The 12,665-nt window shown below is 37.0% G+C and overlaps 1 protein-coding gene across 1 annotated transcript; it reads left to right on the top strand.

Annotated features, from left to right (window-relative positions):
- Nucleotides 1-6,076: 6,076 nt before the first annotated feature.
- LOC103699110 (glyceraldehyde-3-phosphate dehydrogenase 2, cytosolic) lies at nucleotides 6,077-12,375 on the top strand. Its single transcript, XM_039118246.1, has 12 exons — nucleotides 6,077-6,211; nucleotides 6,352-6,375; nucleotides 6,526-6,626; nucleotides 8,384-8,499; nucleotides 8,604-8,703; nucleotides 9,087-9,233; nucleotides 9,330-9,390; nucleotides 9,506-9,603; nucleotides 10,649-10,791; nucleotides 11,253-11,336; nucleotides 11,520-11,609; nucleotides 12,119-12,375. Exons 1-12 carry the CDS (start codon nucleotides 6,208-6,210, stop codon nucleotides 12,162-12,164), a joined length of 1,014 nt encoding a protein of 337 aa, XP_038974174.1. The 5' UTR covers nucleotides 6,077-6,207; the 3' UTR covers nucleotides 12,165-12,375.
- Nucleotides 12,376-12,665: the final 290 nt, after the last annotated feature.

Raw genomic sequence — 12,665 nt, 5'->3', positions numbered from 1 at the left:
CTGGGACAATAAAAGTAGAGGATATAGTGAGTGATTTGAGGCTTCATATGAGGTTGGTAGGTGGTCAGGTGTCATATTGGTAGGCTCAGAAGCAAGTAATTGGCAATAATAATAAGAGGGGAAGATTGTAAAGGGGTCTGATGGGGCTCTGATGCTGCATGTTGTATTTCAATGGAGAGAGAGAGGAGAGAGAGAGGAGAGGGATTAGAATTGTGGGACTGAGTCTATGGCTCGGCTTGTATTTCGGCAAATGAAAAACTACTCCCATTAAATACTACATGTCTAGATGGATAAACTTGGCAAGTACTTGGATCAGGGCACCTCTATACCCTTATGATTTATACAATAGCCTAGAAATACACACAATGTAATTCCGAAAAGAGAGCTTGTAAGAATCATAAGGACCAAGATATGGACAACAAGCATAGCTAAAGCTACAGAGGGCACTATAGTCAGGCTTACAGAAAAATATTTTTTCATGTGGTGACACACTACCAAGTTTTGAGTTGGCATTCTATTTACGAGAAAAATAGCTGCAGCAAAGGCATCAACCTAGAATTTATTGGGTATATAAGAGTATGCTAGAAAACAGAGGCCCATGTCAACAATGTGACGATGCTTGCGCTCGACCAGGCCATTTTGTTCTAGTATATGTGGGCAGGAAATTCTATGTGAATGCCGCTAAAAGAAAGATAATAAGAAAATTCAGTTTTATTATACTCTAAGCCACCATCAGATTGAATTGATCTGATCTTTCTATCAAATTTGTTTCAACCAATGTGAAGGCCTGCCCGGCTCGGTTCACTTGACCGGCCCGATTGGGCTTGGCCCAGATTAGCCCCATGCTTGCTTCGCACGTGACGAGTGGAAGACTCCCATCCACCCTTCTCCCTGACGAGTCTGACTAGGAGTCGGATATCTCTCCCTCCAGAGCTCTCGAACCTGAGCAATACTCCTCTTTCTCTCTCCTTCTTCCTCCTTCCGTTGAGTTCGCGGCTGCCCGTCTTTGTGCTCGCCGAAAATCGGAGTCACCGACGCCTCCTCAGAGCCAAGGTAAGGTCCCCATCTCCTCCCTTGTTCTTCCTTTTTCCGATGACCCGACAATAGCCAAAATCCGGCGAAAGATCATTGAAAAATACCCTCTCTCTCTCTCTCTCTCGGGTTAAGTCACCGTCGGCGGCCGTTCTCTTGTTGTCATGCCATCGGTCCTCGATTGCAACTACCGTGGCGATGGAGGCCTTCTCCTCCCCTCCCTTATTTCTCAATGGGGTGGGCTCTTGCATCACGCTCCCCCCCTCCGGCCTGTGATGGAGGAGAGCGATAAAGAAGAAAAAGAAAAGAAGAAAAGAAAAAAAAAAAAGAAAAGAAATAAAGAAGAAAGAGAAACCATCCCTCTCTTCCTCTCTTTTATTTTCTCTCTCTTCTTTCTCTCTCATCTACTTGTTTCTCTCTTTGAATAGAACCAATGGATTCCAAGGGTCCTATCCACCTATTCTAGAGACTTGAGTTGATCCCTGCAAAGAGACCCTAAACCGCCTTGGTGTCCGGGCCACATATTGGACTAATCATCCTGACCTTATTAAGTGTTCCTGGAACCTATTGATGATGAACCCTATCGAATGATCTTGGCCTTGATCGAGTCCATACCCCATGATTTATTGATCAAGTTGCTTGTACTTGACCTGCCTGAAGCCGCCGAACACTATCACCCGACCAACCGTCTCATTTTCTTATTATTTTAATTCGACTAAAATCATCAAATAGAAATTAATCTTGCTTTTAATATTTTTAAATAGGGTTAATTGAAGTTTGACAGTTAAGGCGAAAGAGATAAGTAGATCTTACACTCATTATTTTTCAAATAATCATATTTTTCGTGCATAAAATTTGCTTGTAGAAATATCATGCTTTTTCTAAAATTACAAATTAGCATATGTGTTATGAAAATCATACTTTATTATGAAAAATAGTTTTATGAATATTTTGATGAAAATAGATTTGTTATGAAATATGAATTTAATCATGCCATTTAGTTTTTTTATCTATTTATATGTATGTTTTAAGAAAAAGATATAAATTTTCTAAAGGCTCTCAGATAGCTATGTATAATTCCTAGAATTAAAAAAATCGACATCTGAAGCTAGCATCCATACGAACATAGGCCATGCCAGCGGATATGAAGTTAACCTACAAAATAAGAATTTTTGTTGATTACGAACACGAGCCCTATCATGAGTATAAGTGACTGTAGCACGAATATCTGTAAGCAATATTTTGAACTATGATATGGCTAAATAACAAAAGGATAATTTATAAATTTATTTGCAAATAAACTTAAAATCATATTTATGAAATATGAATGATTTATGCATGTATGATTGACTTTATAACTTGTTTTAATATACTTTATTATGAAATACTTTATTTTGTAATATATGTTATTTTTCTTAAATGATACGTTGACATAAAAAACTTATGCTTGATCTGGTAAGGTAGAGTAAGATTTACTTACTGAGTTGTGTCACTCATATATCTCTATTTTTATTTTTTCTCTCTCCAGATGAATATGGTCGATAGGAATGAAGGATGGTATAGGCTTGGAATTCGCGCTAGCAAGCTTAACGATTTTGTAGAAGAATTTTAGTATTTTAAATTGACTATAAATTTGTAGTTAATAATTTTTTGAATATTGAGAATTATGGGATTGGTACTTATGTTTGAATTTAAACGCTCTGAACCAGTATTGGTTGTATTTAATAGATAATAAAATTAAACTTTTATTTATTATATTTTGCTTAAGATAAATTTGGAAGTTAATGAAATATTTGGCTTCGTGTTATTGTGGGTTGTACACGTCAGTAGCATGGCCGTGTTATGTTCCGAATTTGGGGCATGACAACTAACGTTTTAAATTTGCAAAAAATCAAAAGCTTCTGACTTAAAAAGAAAAGAAAAAAATCCAAAAATATTTACTATAATCATCAACAACAATAATATAATAATGAAAATTATTTATTAAAAAAATAGGAATACTGCAGAGAGATGTTGTTGATTGTAGGTTTTAGCATGAGACTGGAACTTGAGTTCAAAAAGAGAAGCTATCCAAAAAGTTTATCAAAAGTAAAGAGCAATAGAGCATATCTCTGTTAGTAACCGAAGTGACAACCGGGTCATGCTCCTGCCATTAGCCTCGAAGAATAAGTGAGCATAAATTAAACTCTAGAATGGGATGATTGATAGATTCAATTACATCAGCTATAGCCTTCATCTTATCTAAGTAGTGAGTCATGCTTAAGTCATTCTTATGAATGTTATAAAGAGTATACTAAAGGTTCACCACCTAGGAGCGAGATTGCATGGCATGAAGCCTGTCAAGGTGCTTCCATGAAGTTATTTGCTTTAGGAACATGGGGGAGCATAAGTTATGTGAGACTAGTGTAGATCCAACACAAAATATGAGAATAATATTTATTGAGATAATCTAGGCTACGTATTTCGAATTGATTATAGTAAGGGGATGCTTCATTGTGTTCGAAGTAATTTTGGCTGGATAAGTGAAAAAACCATCAAATAACCAAGCAAACTGTTGGCATGTAAAATAGGAAGAAATTGGTTTCTACAGAGTCAATAATTGGTGTGGTCAAATTAGATAGACATGAAGGATGCAACATTTAGGAGAAGAGCATAACATAAGATTGATGAAGAACTGTAATGTACCGAACAGCACCGGTACCGGTACCGGTGGCGTACCGATACTCGGTACGTCAGACATACCGCATACCATATCATACCGTACCGTTATTATGATAGTGTGACATCGGTATGGAGTCCGATACCGCTATGGTGAACTTTGATGAAAAATTTGTCAGAATAAGAACAGTGGTAGAGCCTCGAACACTATTGGCTTTGACGTCACGATATAACACTGGTTTGAGAAAACTAAAAGCTTTGTAAAAGAGGATGAAAACTGTGATATATCAAGGGCACCACACTTAGTGGGTTGAGCATATAGAAGTTTTATAAATGTTTAATTACACAATTATAGGCACAATTATAGCAACATAGCAAAGATACACTATAGTTATAGAGATTGGTCAACTATATGATATCATAAGGAGAATATGTCCTAATTTGTTTTCTTATATATCATTATTATTTTCTTTTATCATAAGGAGATATATGCCATGATTTGTTTTCTTATATATCATTATTTATTTTCTTTATCATAAGGAGATATATGCCATGATTTGTTTCATTATATGTCATTATTTTTTTTTGATCATGAGGAAATATATACTATGATTTGTTTTCCTATATGTCATTATTCATTTCCTTCAATATAAGAAAATATTTGCCATAATTTGTTTCTTTTAGAACAGGTAAATCTTACTGGGATCAACATATGTAATTTTTGAAGCAAACTTGGTATGGACGAATGGAAGTTTCTTCTAAGGAAGCACTTTATGAAGCTATTCTCTGCTCCATTAGAATGACGTTGTATATCTTAGCTACTGTAGCGCACCTACAGAGCGAAGAAGCCAATTGATATCCAAGTTGATTTTGAGTGGACAACATTCAAAGAGTTCTTATACACTAATGATGGCTTTTAAAAGGAGTTCTTGCTGCTGGGTGTTTTGAACCATTTTTCTTCTTTTTTGCCTCGATTTCTTTTGGGCGTTAACAAGTGAAATATTATTAGCCTCCAACATTATTGGGATACTATTTATGTACTATGTGTCGTACCCAACAAATATTTGCACAACAATATATAAAAAGATTAATAAATGAAATGAACATAAAATAAAATAATATTACCCTTATTGTGATGACTCGAGCGAGTGTGTGTTTAGTCCCACATCAGTTATTCGTTAGGTAGATCTTGGGTACTTATATTGGATCAAGAAACCTAAATAATAACTTCCGGCTAGTTTTTTTGGGTGAAATCCTAAATTGTTATAAACGGCATTAAATTCTTAGCCTGAGGAAGACGCCGGGGCTTAAACGGAAGGAGTATGTGATAACTCGTGCAAGCATGTATTTAGTTCCACCCCAGTTATTCGCTAAATAGATTTTGCGTAGTTATATTGGATCAAGAAATCTAAATAATAACTTTAGCTAATCTTTTTATATAAGGTCCTCAACTGTTATACTTATGATTTTTTTTTTTATTTTGTGTATCTATATGTAATGTGTTGCGCTGGTATGTTTGTGAGAGATATAGTATGGAGAGGGAGAGAAAGGGGGAGGTGCTCGATTAGGAAATACATAGCACATAGTACATACCATTGAAACTTTTCCATTTTTGTTCGGCAGAAAAACCCTAGGAAAAAAAAAACAATATTGATCCGAACTCATAAAACCTTCTTTTATAAGAAAAATATGAAAAATTAGGTTGAAGAAATTTTAAACACCTAGTTAGGTAATTTAGGTTGAAGAAATTTTAATGTGTGGTTTAAAATCATGGTCAAGCACAGTCCTTGATAATAAACTTCAAATCAAATGATTCAAGATCAATCTATCTTCTACTAATCCAACAAACACTAATCAAAGAAAAAGCTCTCCATTGTTATCATGTTTATGAAATGGTGCATGGGATTTTGATATCTTATACAACAGAGATAAAAAAAAAGGGACTAGTCTACAACAACAAGAAGCGTACATGCATGAATTCCACAACTATAACATCTATAAGGCAATTTGAATTCTCCAAGCAAGCATAAAATGTAATCTCAGGCCATTTTTGAACCACAAGATCAAAACAAATTCAATTTCGCCTTCCCTGTAGTGCACTACTTTTAAAATAAGAGTAACGTTCGTTACCTCCAAGGCCACCAAGCAAAACCATGGGCCACCAACAACTCACGTGAGAGCCCACCTGACATCACGTGATAGCCGCCCCCTGGCGACTCGCGCCGTCCCCGAAGCGCGTCACGAGAACGCTTCCAACGGTCACCCGGAGCGAGAGGGAAGAGACCCAGTAATAAACAGCCACGTGGCAAACATTTGTGGCGTGCATATTCCTCAGGTACAGTGAACCCAAAACCGCTTAAATTAGAAACCAGGCGGTTCCTAAAAAGAGAGAAACCACGGACATATATACCACCCTAAACCCCGACCATTTCTCGCACATTATTTCTCTCTCTCTCTCGCCTCTCTTCTCTCTCGGCTAGTCGGCTCCATCTCTCTCGTTTCGTCTCCGAGATCACCATGGGTAAATAAAACTTTCTCTCTCTCTCTCTCTCTCTCTCTCTCTCTCTCTCTCTCTCTCGATCTATCTATGTCTCTCTTTCTGTTTTCTTCTCTTATCGCATTCTGATCTCATTCTTTCTTGTTTTTGGATTTTTTTTTCAGCGAAGATCAAGATCGGAATCAATGGTGAGCATTCTTGTTGCTCTTTTTGGTTGCTTTAGAGTATCATATGATATTAAGCGATTTAGATCAAAAGTTTGGAGTCTGGATAGATCTCAGGTTCGATCCTGATGCATATATGTCTTGTGACGTTTGATTTGGTTTTGATGTTGATAGGATTTGGAAGGATCGGGCGATTGGTGGCCAGAGTGGCTCTCCAGAGCAACGACGTCGAGCTCGTCGCCGTCAACGATCCCTTCATCACTACCGACTACATGGTATACATGTAAACCTATGATTCTATATATGATGATGATGTTGTTTGATCTCTGTCTGCGTCCATTTGATCAACGGATCTGATGTTCCAGATCCTTTAAAAATGATTTTTGTTTTTTGTTATGAAAAATCTGGATCCTCTGATCGGTTTCGTGCTCATCGCCCAGAAGATGAAGGATGAGTGAGATATGATATCCTTAGATCTGGGTGATGGCTCATTGATCAGCTATGTTTAATCCGTGATCCGATCGGAATTACGCTAAAATTTTATTTTTTAATCTAACTTTCAAAAGATGTTTCGTTGCTGTGATCTGGCAAGCATTCACTTTTTTATTCTTCTTCATAAATTATTATGGTGGTCCATGTCATTGACCACTAGATCGGTGTACTTTCTTGTCGTCGTCGTCATTTCGTCGTATCGGATGACTTATCAACAAAAGTGGATTCGGTTTCTATTTCACTTTATTAGTTTTATTTTATTTCCGATGTCCCATCTTCCACTGATTTCGTTACATGCCAAGATTGCGGGCTAAAAACTCCGGATGGTTGTGATTCTTTGAAGCTTTTATAACTTTGGATCATGATGTTTAGCCCCACTCGTTGTTTTTTTTTGTCTTGTTAAGTACTTTCGATCCTCTTTGATAATACTTTGTTGGTGTTCAGAATATTCTGTTTATGGCTTGTAATTATCGTGCGTTCATTTTTTTTTCTTGTCATGCAGATCAGCCAATCTAGTGGGCCTCATTGTTTCTCTAACTTTAATAATTTGGAGCCCGACCCTTTTAACAACAGTTTTGGCACCATTTGGGTTTTAATGTTTTGGCTCTGGTGCTGCTTTGAGATGGTGATCCCTTATGATTGTATATGATCATGCATGATTAGAAGTGATCGCATCTTAAAGCACTATCAGGTGGTCGTGTGAAAGGCCATGATGATCTTTTGCACGAAAGACCTAACCCAGTCCCGACAACCCTATGGTGTGATGCCTGATCCCTTATATCTAACCAACCAGGTTGTGCCATTTGAATTAGAGCATTTTTCCCCCTCTTTTGTCACCATGGCTGGGTTCCCTAGCATTATGTCAAACTTCTACAAAAATTATATTTTAAATAATGTCTGTTATTTTTCTCGACGTCTGTTATGCAGCACAGATAATGGCTGCTGTCTGAACGTTCCTGCTTTTGTCTGATTAATTTTTTTTTTTAAAAAAAAATCTGTGTCGATTTAGCAAATAGTGTTTTTATTACATCAAATAATATATTGTTATTTTATTTTTTGCTTGTAATTACTTATTATAATGGTTGATATTAAGGTTCGCCGTCTCGGTATCGGACTATGCCATATTAGTATTGTGTCGGTATGGTACAATATAGTACAATATAGTACAATATCTTTTTGGCGTACCGATACTCGGTACGCTATCTGTACTGGGTGCCGGTACTGAACCGGTACGGCATGCTTCACACTGTCCGGTTCGGTCCATGGCTGATACAATAGCTAATAATGACCGCCAAAACAACCAAATTTTTATTTAAAAGTTAAAGAACGTCCAAAAGAAGTAGTGGTCATTGTTTGTCATGACGGTTGATAATGTTTACAAAAAAGGTGCATTATTAGGATCTATCATTTTTATTGGAACATTTAGCATTGCATGGTTGCATTGATTCTCATGCTGACAGTCATATCAAACTAATCATGTTATCTCATGAATTTTGATTGATGAATGCTTATGTGCTGTTGGTGGGATAATGGTTTGCAGACGTACATGTTCAAGTACGACACTGTTCACGGGCAGTGGAAGCATCATGATATCAAGGTCAAGGACTCCAAGACCCTTCTCTTTGGTGAGAAGGAAGTCGCTGTATTTGGTTATAGGTAGGATGTTATATTTGTGCTTGCTGCCAACTTGATTGATCTCTTTTGAGTTTTGAATTAGTTATGTCCTTTGGGAATAACTAATATGAGGTTGATATCTCAAGGAACCCTGAGGAGATCCCATGGGGTGAAACTGGTGCTGATTACGTTGTGGAGTCCACTGGTGTGTTCACTGACAAGGACAAGGCTGCTGCTCATCTGAAGGTTATTTCCTGTTTTCTTTAATATCTCTAATCATTATAAATCACTAGGTTCTACCTGATAACTTAGGAAAGACTGGTTTCTAACACAGTGAGGATGCTGTAAAAACAAAAAACAAAAGAAAACATAAAAATAGAAAAATAAACTTTGGTCTCATGCTTAAGAACTAATTCTGTTAGAAATCAATTTAAATGCTACTCAGACTGAAGAGAACAATTGATAATACCATCAAATTCTTTTCCTCTAGGCATATTGCTGCAGCTAGTGGAGTAGCTTCTGATCTATTCTTAGGAACAAATAGCAAATATGAACAGGAATCTTTTTTTTTGGTAAATGGACAGGAATCTTTAAAGGAATTTTTTTGTTACACCATTATGTGATTACAGGGTGGTGCCAAGAAGGTCATTATCTCTGCTCCCAGCAAAGATGCCCCTATGTTTGTGGTGGGAGTGAACGAGAAAGAGTACAAGCCAGATATTAATGTCGTCTCCAATGCCAGTTGCACTACTAACTGCCTGGCCCCTCTAGCTAAAGTAATATATATCTTCCTTATGCTGTCATTTATTAGCTGAATATCTCAACAACCTGTCAGAAATAGGGTTTATGTTGGATTTTGTGAATCATGGCAGGTCATCGATGATAGGTTTGGCATTGTTGAGGGTTTGATGACCACAGTGCATTCAATTACTGGTAAGCCTTTAGTGATTTAGTGGATTTCTTAACCTTTTATGGTCATTTGTTATAATTTTAAATATTTTCTTAATTCTGTTCTTTGATTCAAGCTGTTATCATGCTTTTCTTTCAGCCACTCAGAAGACTGTTGATGGACCATCTAGCAAGGACTGGAGGGGTGGAAGAGCTGCTAGCTTTAACATCATTCCTAGCAGCACCGGAGCTGCCAAGGTATCGTATACAAATTCCCTTGTGTAACCAGTAACTTGTTTCCTTCCTTCTGCTAACATTGAAATTTTGTTGCATTAAATCGTCTACTTTTGGTTTAAATTGTAATTACAATGGAAACACAGAACAGAACTCGTATTTGTTATATTTTCCTCTTGAGCCAGTCTGAAGCAAGTTCCTGCTGGGCTGGTGGCATGGCTTAGAAAGTCCAACTAGTTGGATGTCTTTTTTTGTCTTTTCCTTTTTCTCGTCCCCTTTCCTGAATAGGCAATAGCTATATCACTCTTTTTGACCAAGAGCTGGCACTAATGGTTCTATCTCTGATCCGCTAGCTTAGCGTACGGAAAGGAAGGAAGAAGAGACTGCTTCCCATGCCAATTTTATGAAGAAAATCTATATATATTCACCTAAAGCTAGCATCATCTTTCCAGCTGGAGCATATATATACTATGGATGATGCATATAGTTGTTCATCTAACACCATAAGTGATCATGTGCTTCCATGAAATGGCTCTTGTGGGCTTTCGCACTGCAGTATTAGAGATTCTCTTTTTTGTATTTTATTCTTTCCTTTTCATGCATGTGTAATGTGCCTCTTGTGTATGTGGATTAGTCTTGTGAGCTGGATTTTGATCAAGGGAACCCTTAATTGAACTGGCCACTCAATCAAACCCCCCTTATGTGACTATCATGTACAAGCAGGGTAGTCAAGATAAAGCCAATGACTCGTGGCATAATCTTATTGTGTGGTCCTGATGAAGGGGATATTAATATTTGTTTGGTTTGTCATCATATGTTAGCAGAGCATGTACTTTATTAACTACCAACAATGAACTTAAAGCACCTTTATGGGATTCAAATATTTTCAAGCGGTTGACAATCTTGAACATTTCAACAAATTTCATAGTTGTTGATATATCATTTTGTTTGCTCCTGTCAAGCATAGCTGACTTAAAGCACCTTTTTCATTGACTCAGTTGGTATGTTGTTTCACGCTGCAGTTTGAATCAAACTCTGAAGCTAGTCTTTTTATTCTGTAATTGTATAGGCTGTTGGAAAGGTGCTCCCTGCTTTGAACGGCAAATTGACTGGGATGGCTTTCAGAGTTCCAACTGTGGATGTCTCAGTTGTGGATCTCACTGTTAGGCTTGGGAAGCCAGCCACATATGAACAGATTAAGGCTGCGATCAAGTAAGTGGTTAGCAATTAGATTTTCTTTCTTATGGAAAAGATAAATCTTGTAACATCTGCCAGTACAATATTTTTTTTCATATTTTGGGCTCTGGCCCTATTATTTCGCAAAAAAAGTTTCTCACAAGACAGAATGGAAGCTATGTTTTAGCTGCTATTCCTTCTCAAACTTGTTCCTTTTCATGGAGCATGGTGCAAGTTTATATTGCAAAGGAGTCTGTTAGATGTAGATTTTGTTTTTCACTCCTCTTTTTACTCCCTCTAATGAACAATGAGCTCTTTGAAAGTTGTTGGGTTTTTTTTGATATGCATGTTCAAATTAATCTCAAGATGTTTTTTTCTTTTTTGGATGCATGCTAAATCATTTAGGATGTTCATTGTCATCTGTTTATATTTATGTCATGATGGTCTTGTTCTATTCAATCATTATTGCTTTTATTGATCTTTTATCTATATTGCAGGGAAGAGTCTGAGGGGAAGCTGAAAGGAATCTTGGGTTATGTTGATGAGGACTTGGTTTCCACTGACTTCCTTGGTGATAGCAGGTGCAGTATTGTAGATTGTGATGAGTTACTATTTCTTTGGTTTAGCTAGTTTTGGCTTTTTATTTTCTTTTGTCTTATATAAGACGTGACTAAAGAATCATGCTACGAGTGTTGATCTTGGTGTCTATATGATAATGTCACGTACATATTTGGCGTATTATCTAAATTTCTGTACTATGACAGATCGAGCATTTTTGATGCCAAGGCCGGGATTGCTCTGAACGAGAACTTTGTGAAGCTTGTGTCTTGGTATGACAATGAGTGGGGCTACAGGTAATTTTTCTGTGCAAGGCATTCATATTAACTTATTTATCTCGATGGCAACCCTTGTTTGCTGCCCAGAATTTGTCATCAGCTTAGATGTTCCAGCTGAGTGGAAAGGTGTGGCAACATGAGATGGTGAACAGAACAAGTTGGGGTGATCATTATACTCCACAGTTCTCTCATGTGATACCAGAAATCACCTTCAATATGTATTCTGGTATCTCTCATTACTTGGAATTGGGAGAGCAATGGTCTATGTGACTGCACCTTCTATCTTCCTTACCTTTCCCTCTGTATCAGACTATTGCTTTCTCTCTTCCTTTACTCACACATACATATACACACGCACACACAAAACCTCCATAATTTTTGAGGTATACAAACTTCAGGATCATCATAAAAAGCTATTATGGAGTATGATTGCGTCTGGCTTTGTTGGTTATCATTTCAATGAAATTGAGATTTTATTATGGTTTGATTTTTTTTTTAATTTGGCTTCTGTTTTTTCTGTTCTGCAGCTCACGCGTGGTTGATTTGGTCCGTCACATCCACAGCACCCAGTAGAAATTTTATGTATTTTTGGCTGAGTTCTAGTGGTTTGTGTTTCCAGATAATAAATGTCTTGATGGTCTATGAACTTTGTTTTATTTGTTTTGGTTCTGGGAGGTTACATATTTGTTTTTGAGTCAATATGACCTGGAATTTTGTTTCTTCCCATGAGTTGTCTGATTTGGCTTGCAATTTAACATGGATTCTTATTTTGCTTTGTTTGTGATCTTTGTTTGTGTTTTAATCAAATTAAGTTGAGGTACTGGTCACCTTTTCATGGGTGAAAAGTGTAAGATTTTATCTCATAGTTAGCTCTGTTTTGGCCTTTGGTTAGGTTTCCTCACAACATATCAAACACTAGTTAGCACTGCAGAACATCCATGGAGATCTCTTATTAATATTTGATCATTCTCCTACCCTCAAACTCTCTAGCAGGGAGAAACTAATCTACCCACCTTGCACATAGGTGGGCTAACAAAAGTCCTGTATTAAGTCATCTACTAACCTACGACATCT

This window comes from Phoenix dactylifera, unplaced genomic scaffold, assembly GCF_009389715.1.
Source record: "Phoenix dactylifera cultivar Barhee BC4 unplaced genomic scaffold, palm_55x_up_171113_PBpolish2nd_filt_p 000328F, whole genome shotgun sequence".
In the NCBI taxonomy this organism is placed as follows: Eukaryota; Viridiplantae; Streptophyta; class Magnoliopsida; order Arecales; family Arecaceae; genus Phoenix; species Phoenix dactylifera.
Note: the sequence above shows the minus strand (reverse complement) of the source record. Positions and strands in the feature narration are given on the sequence as shown.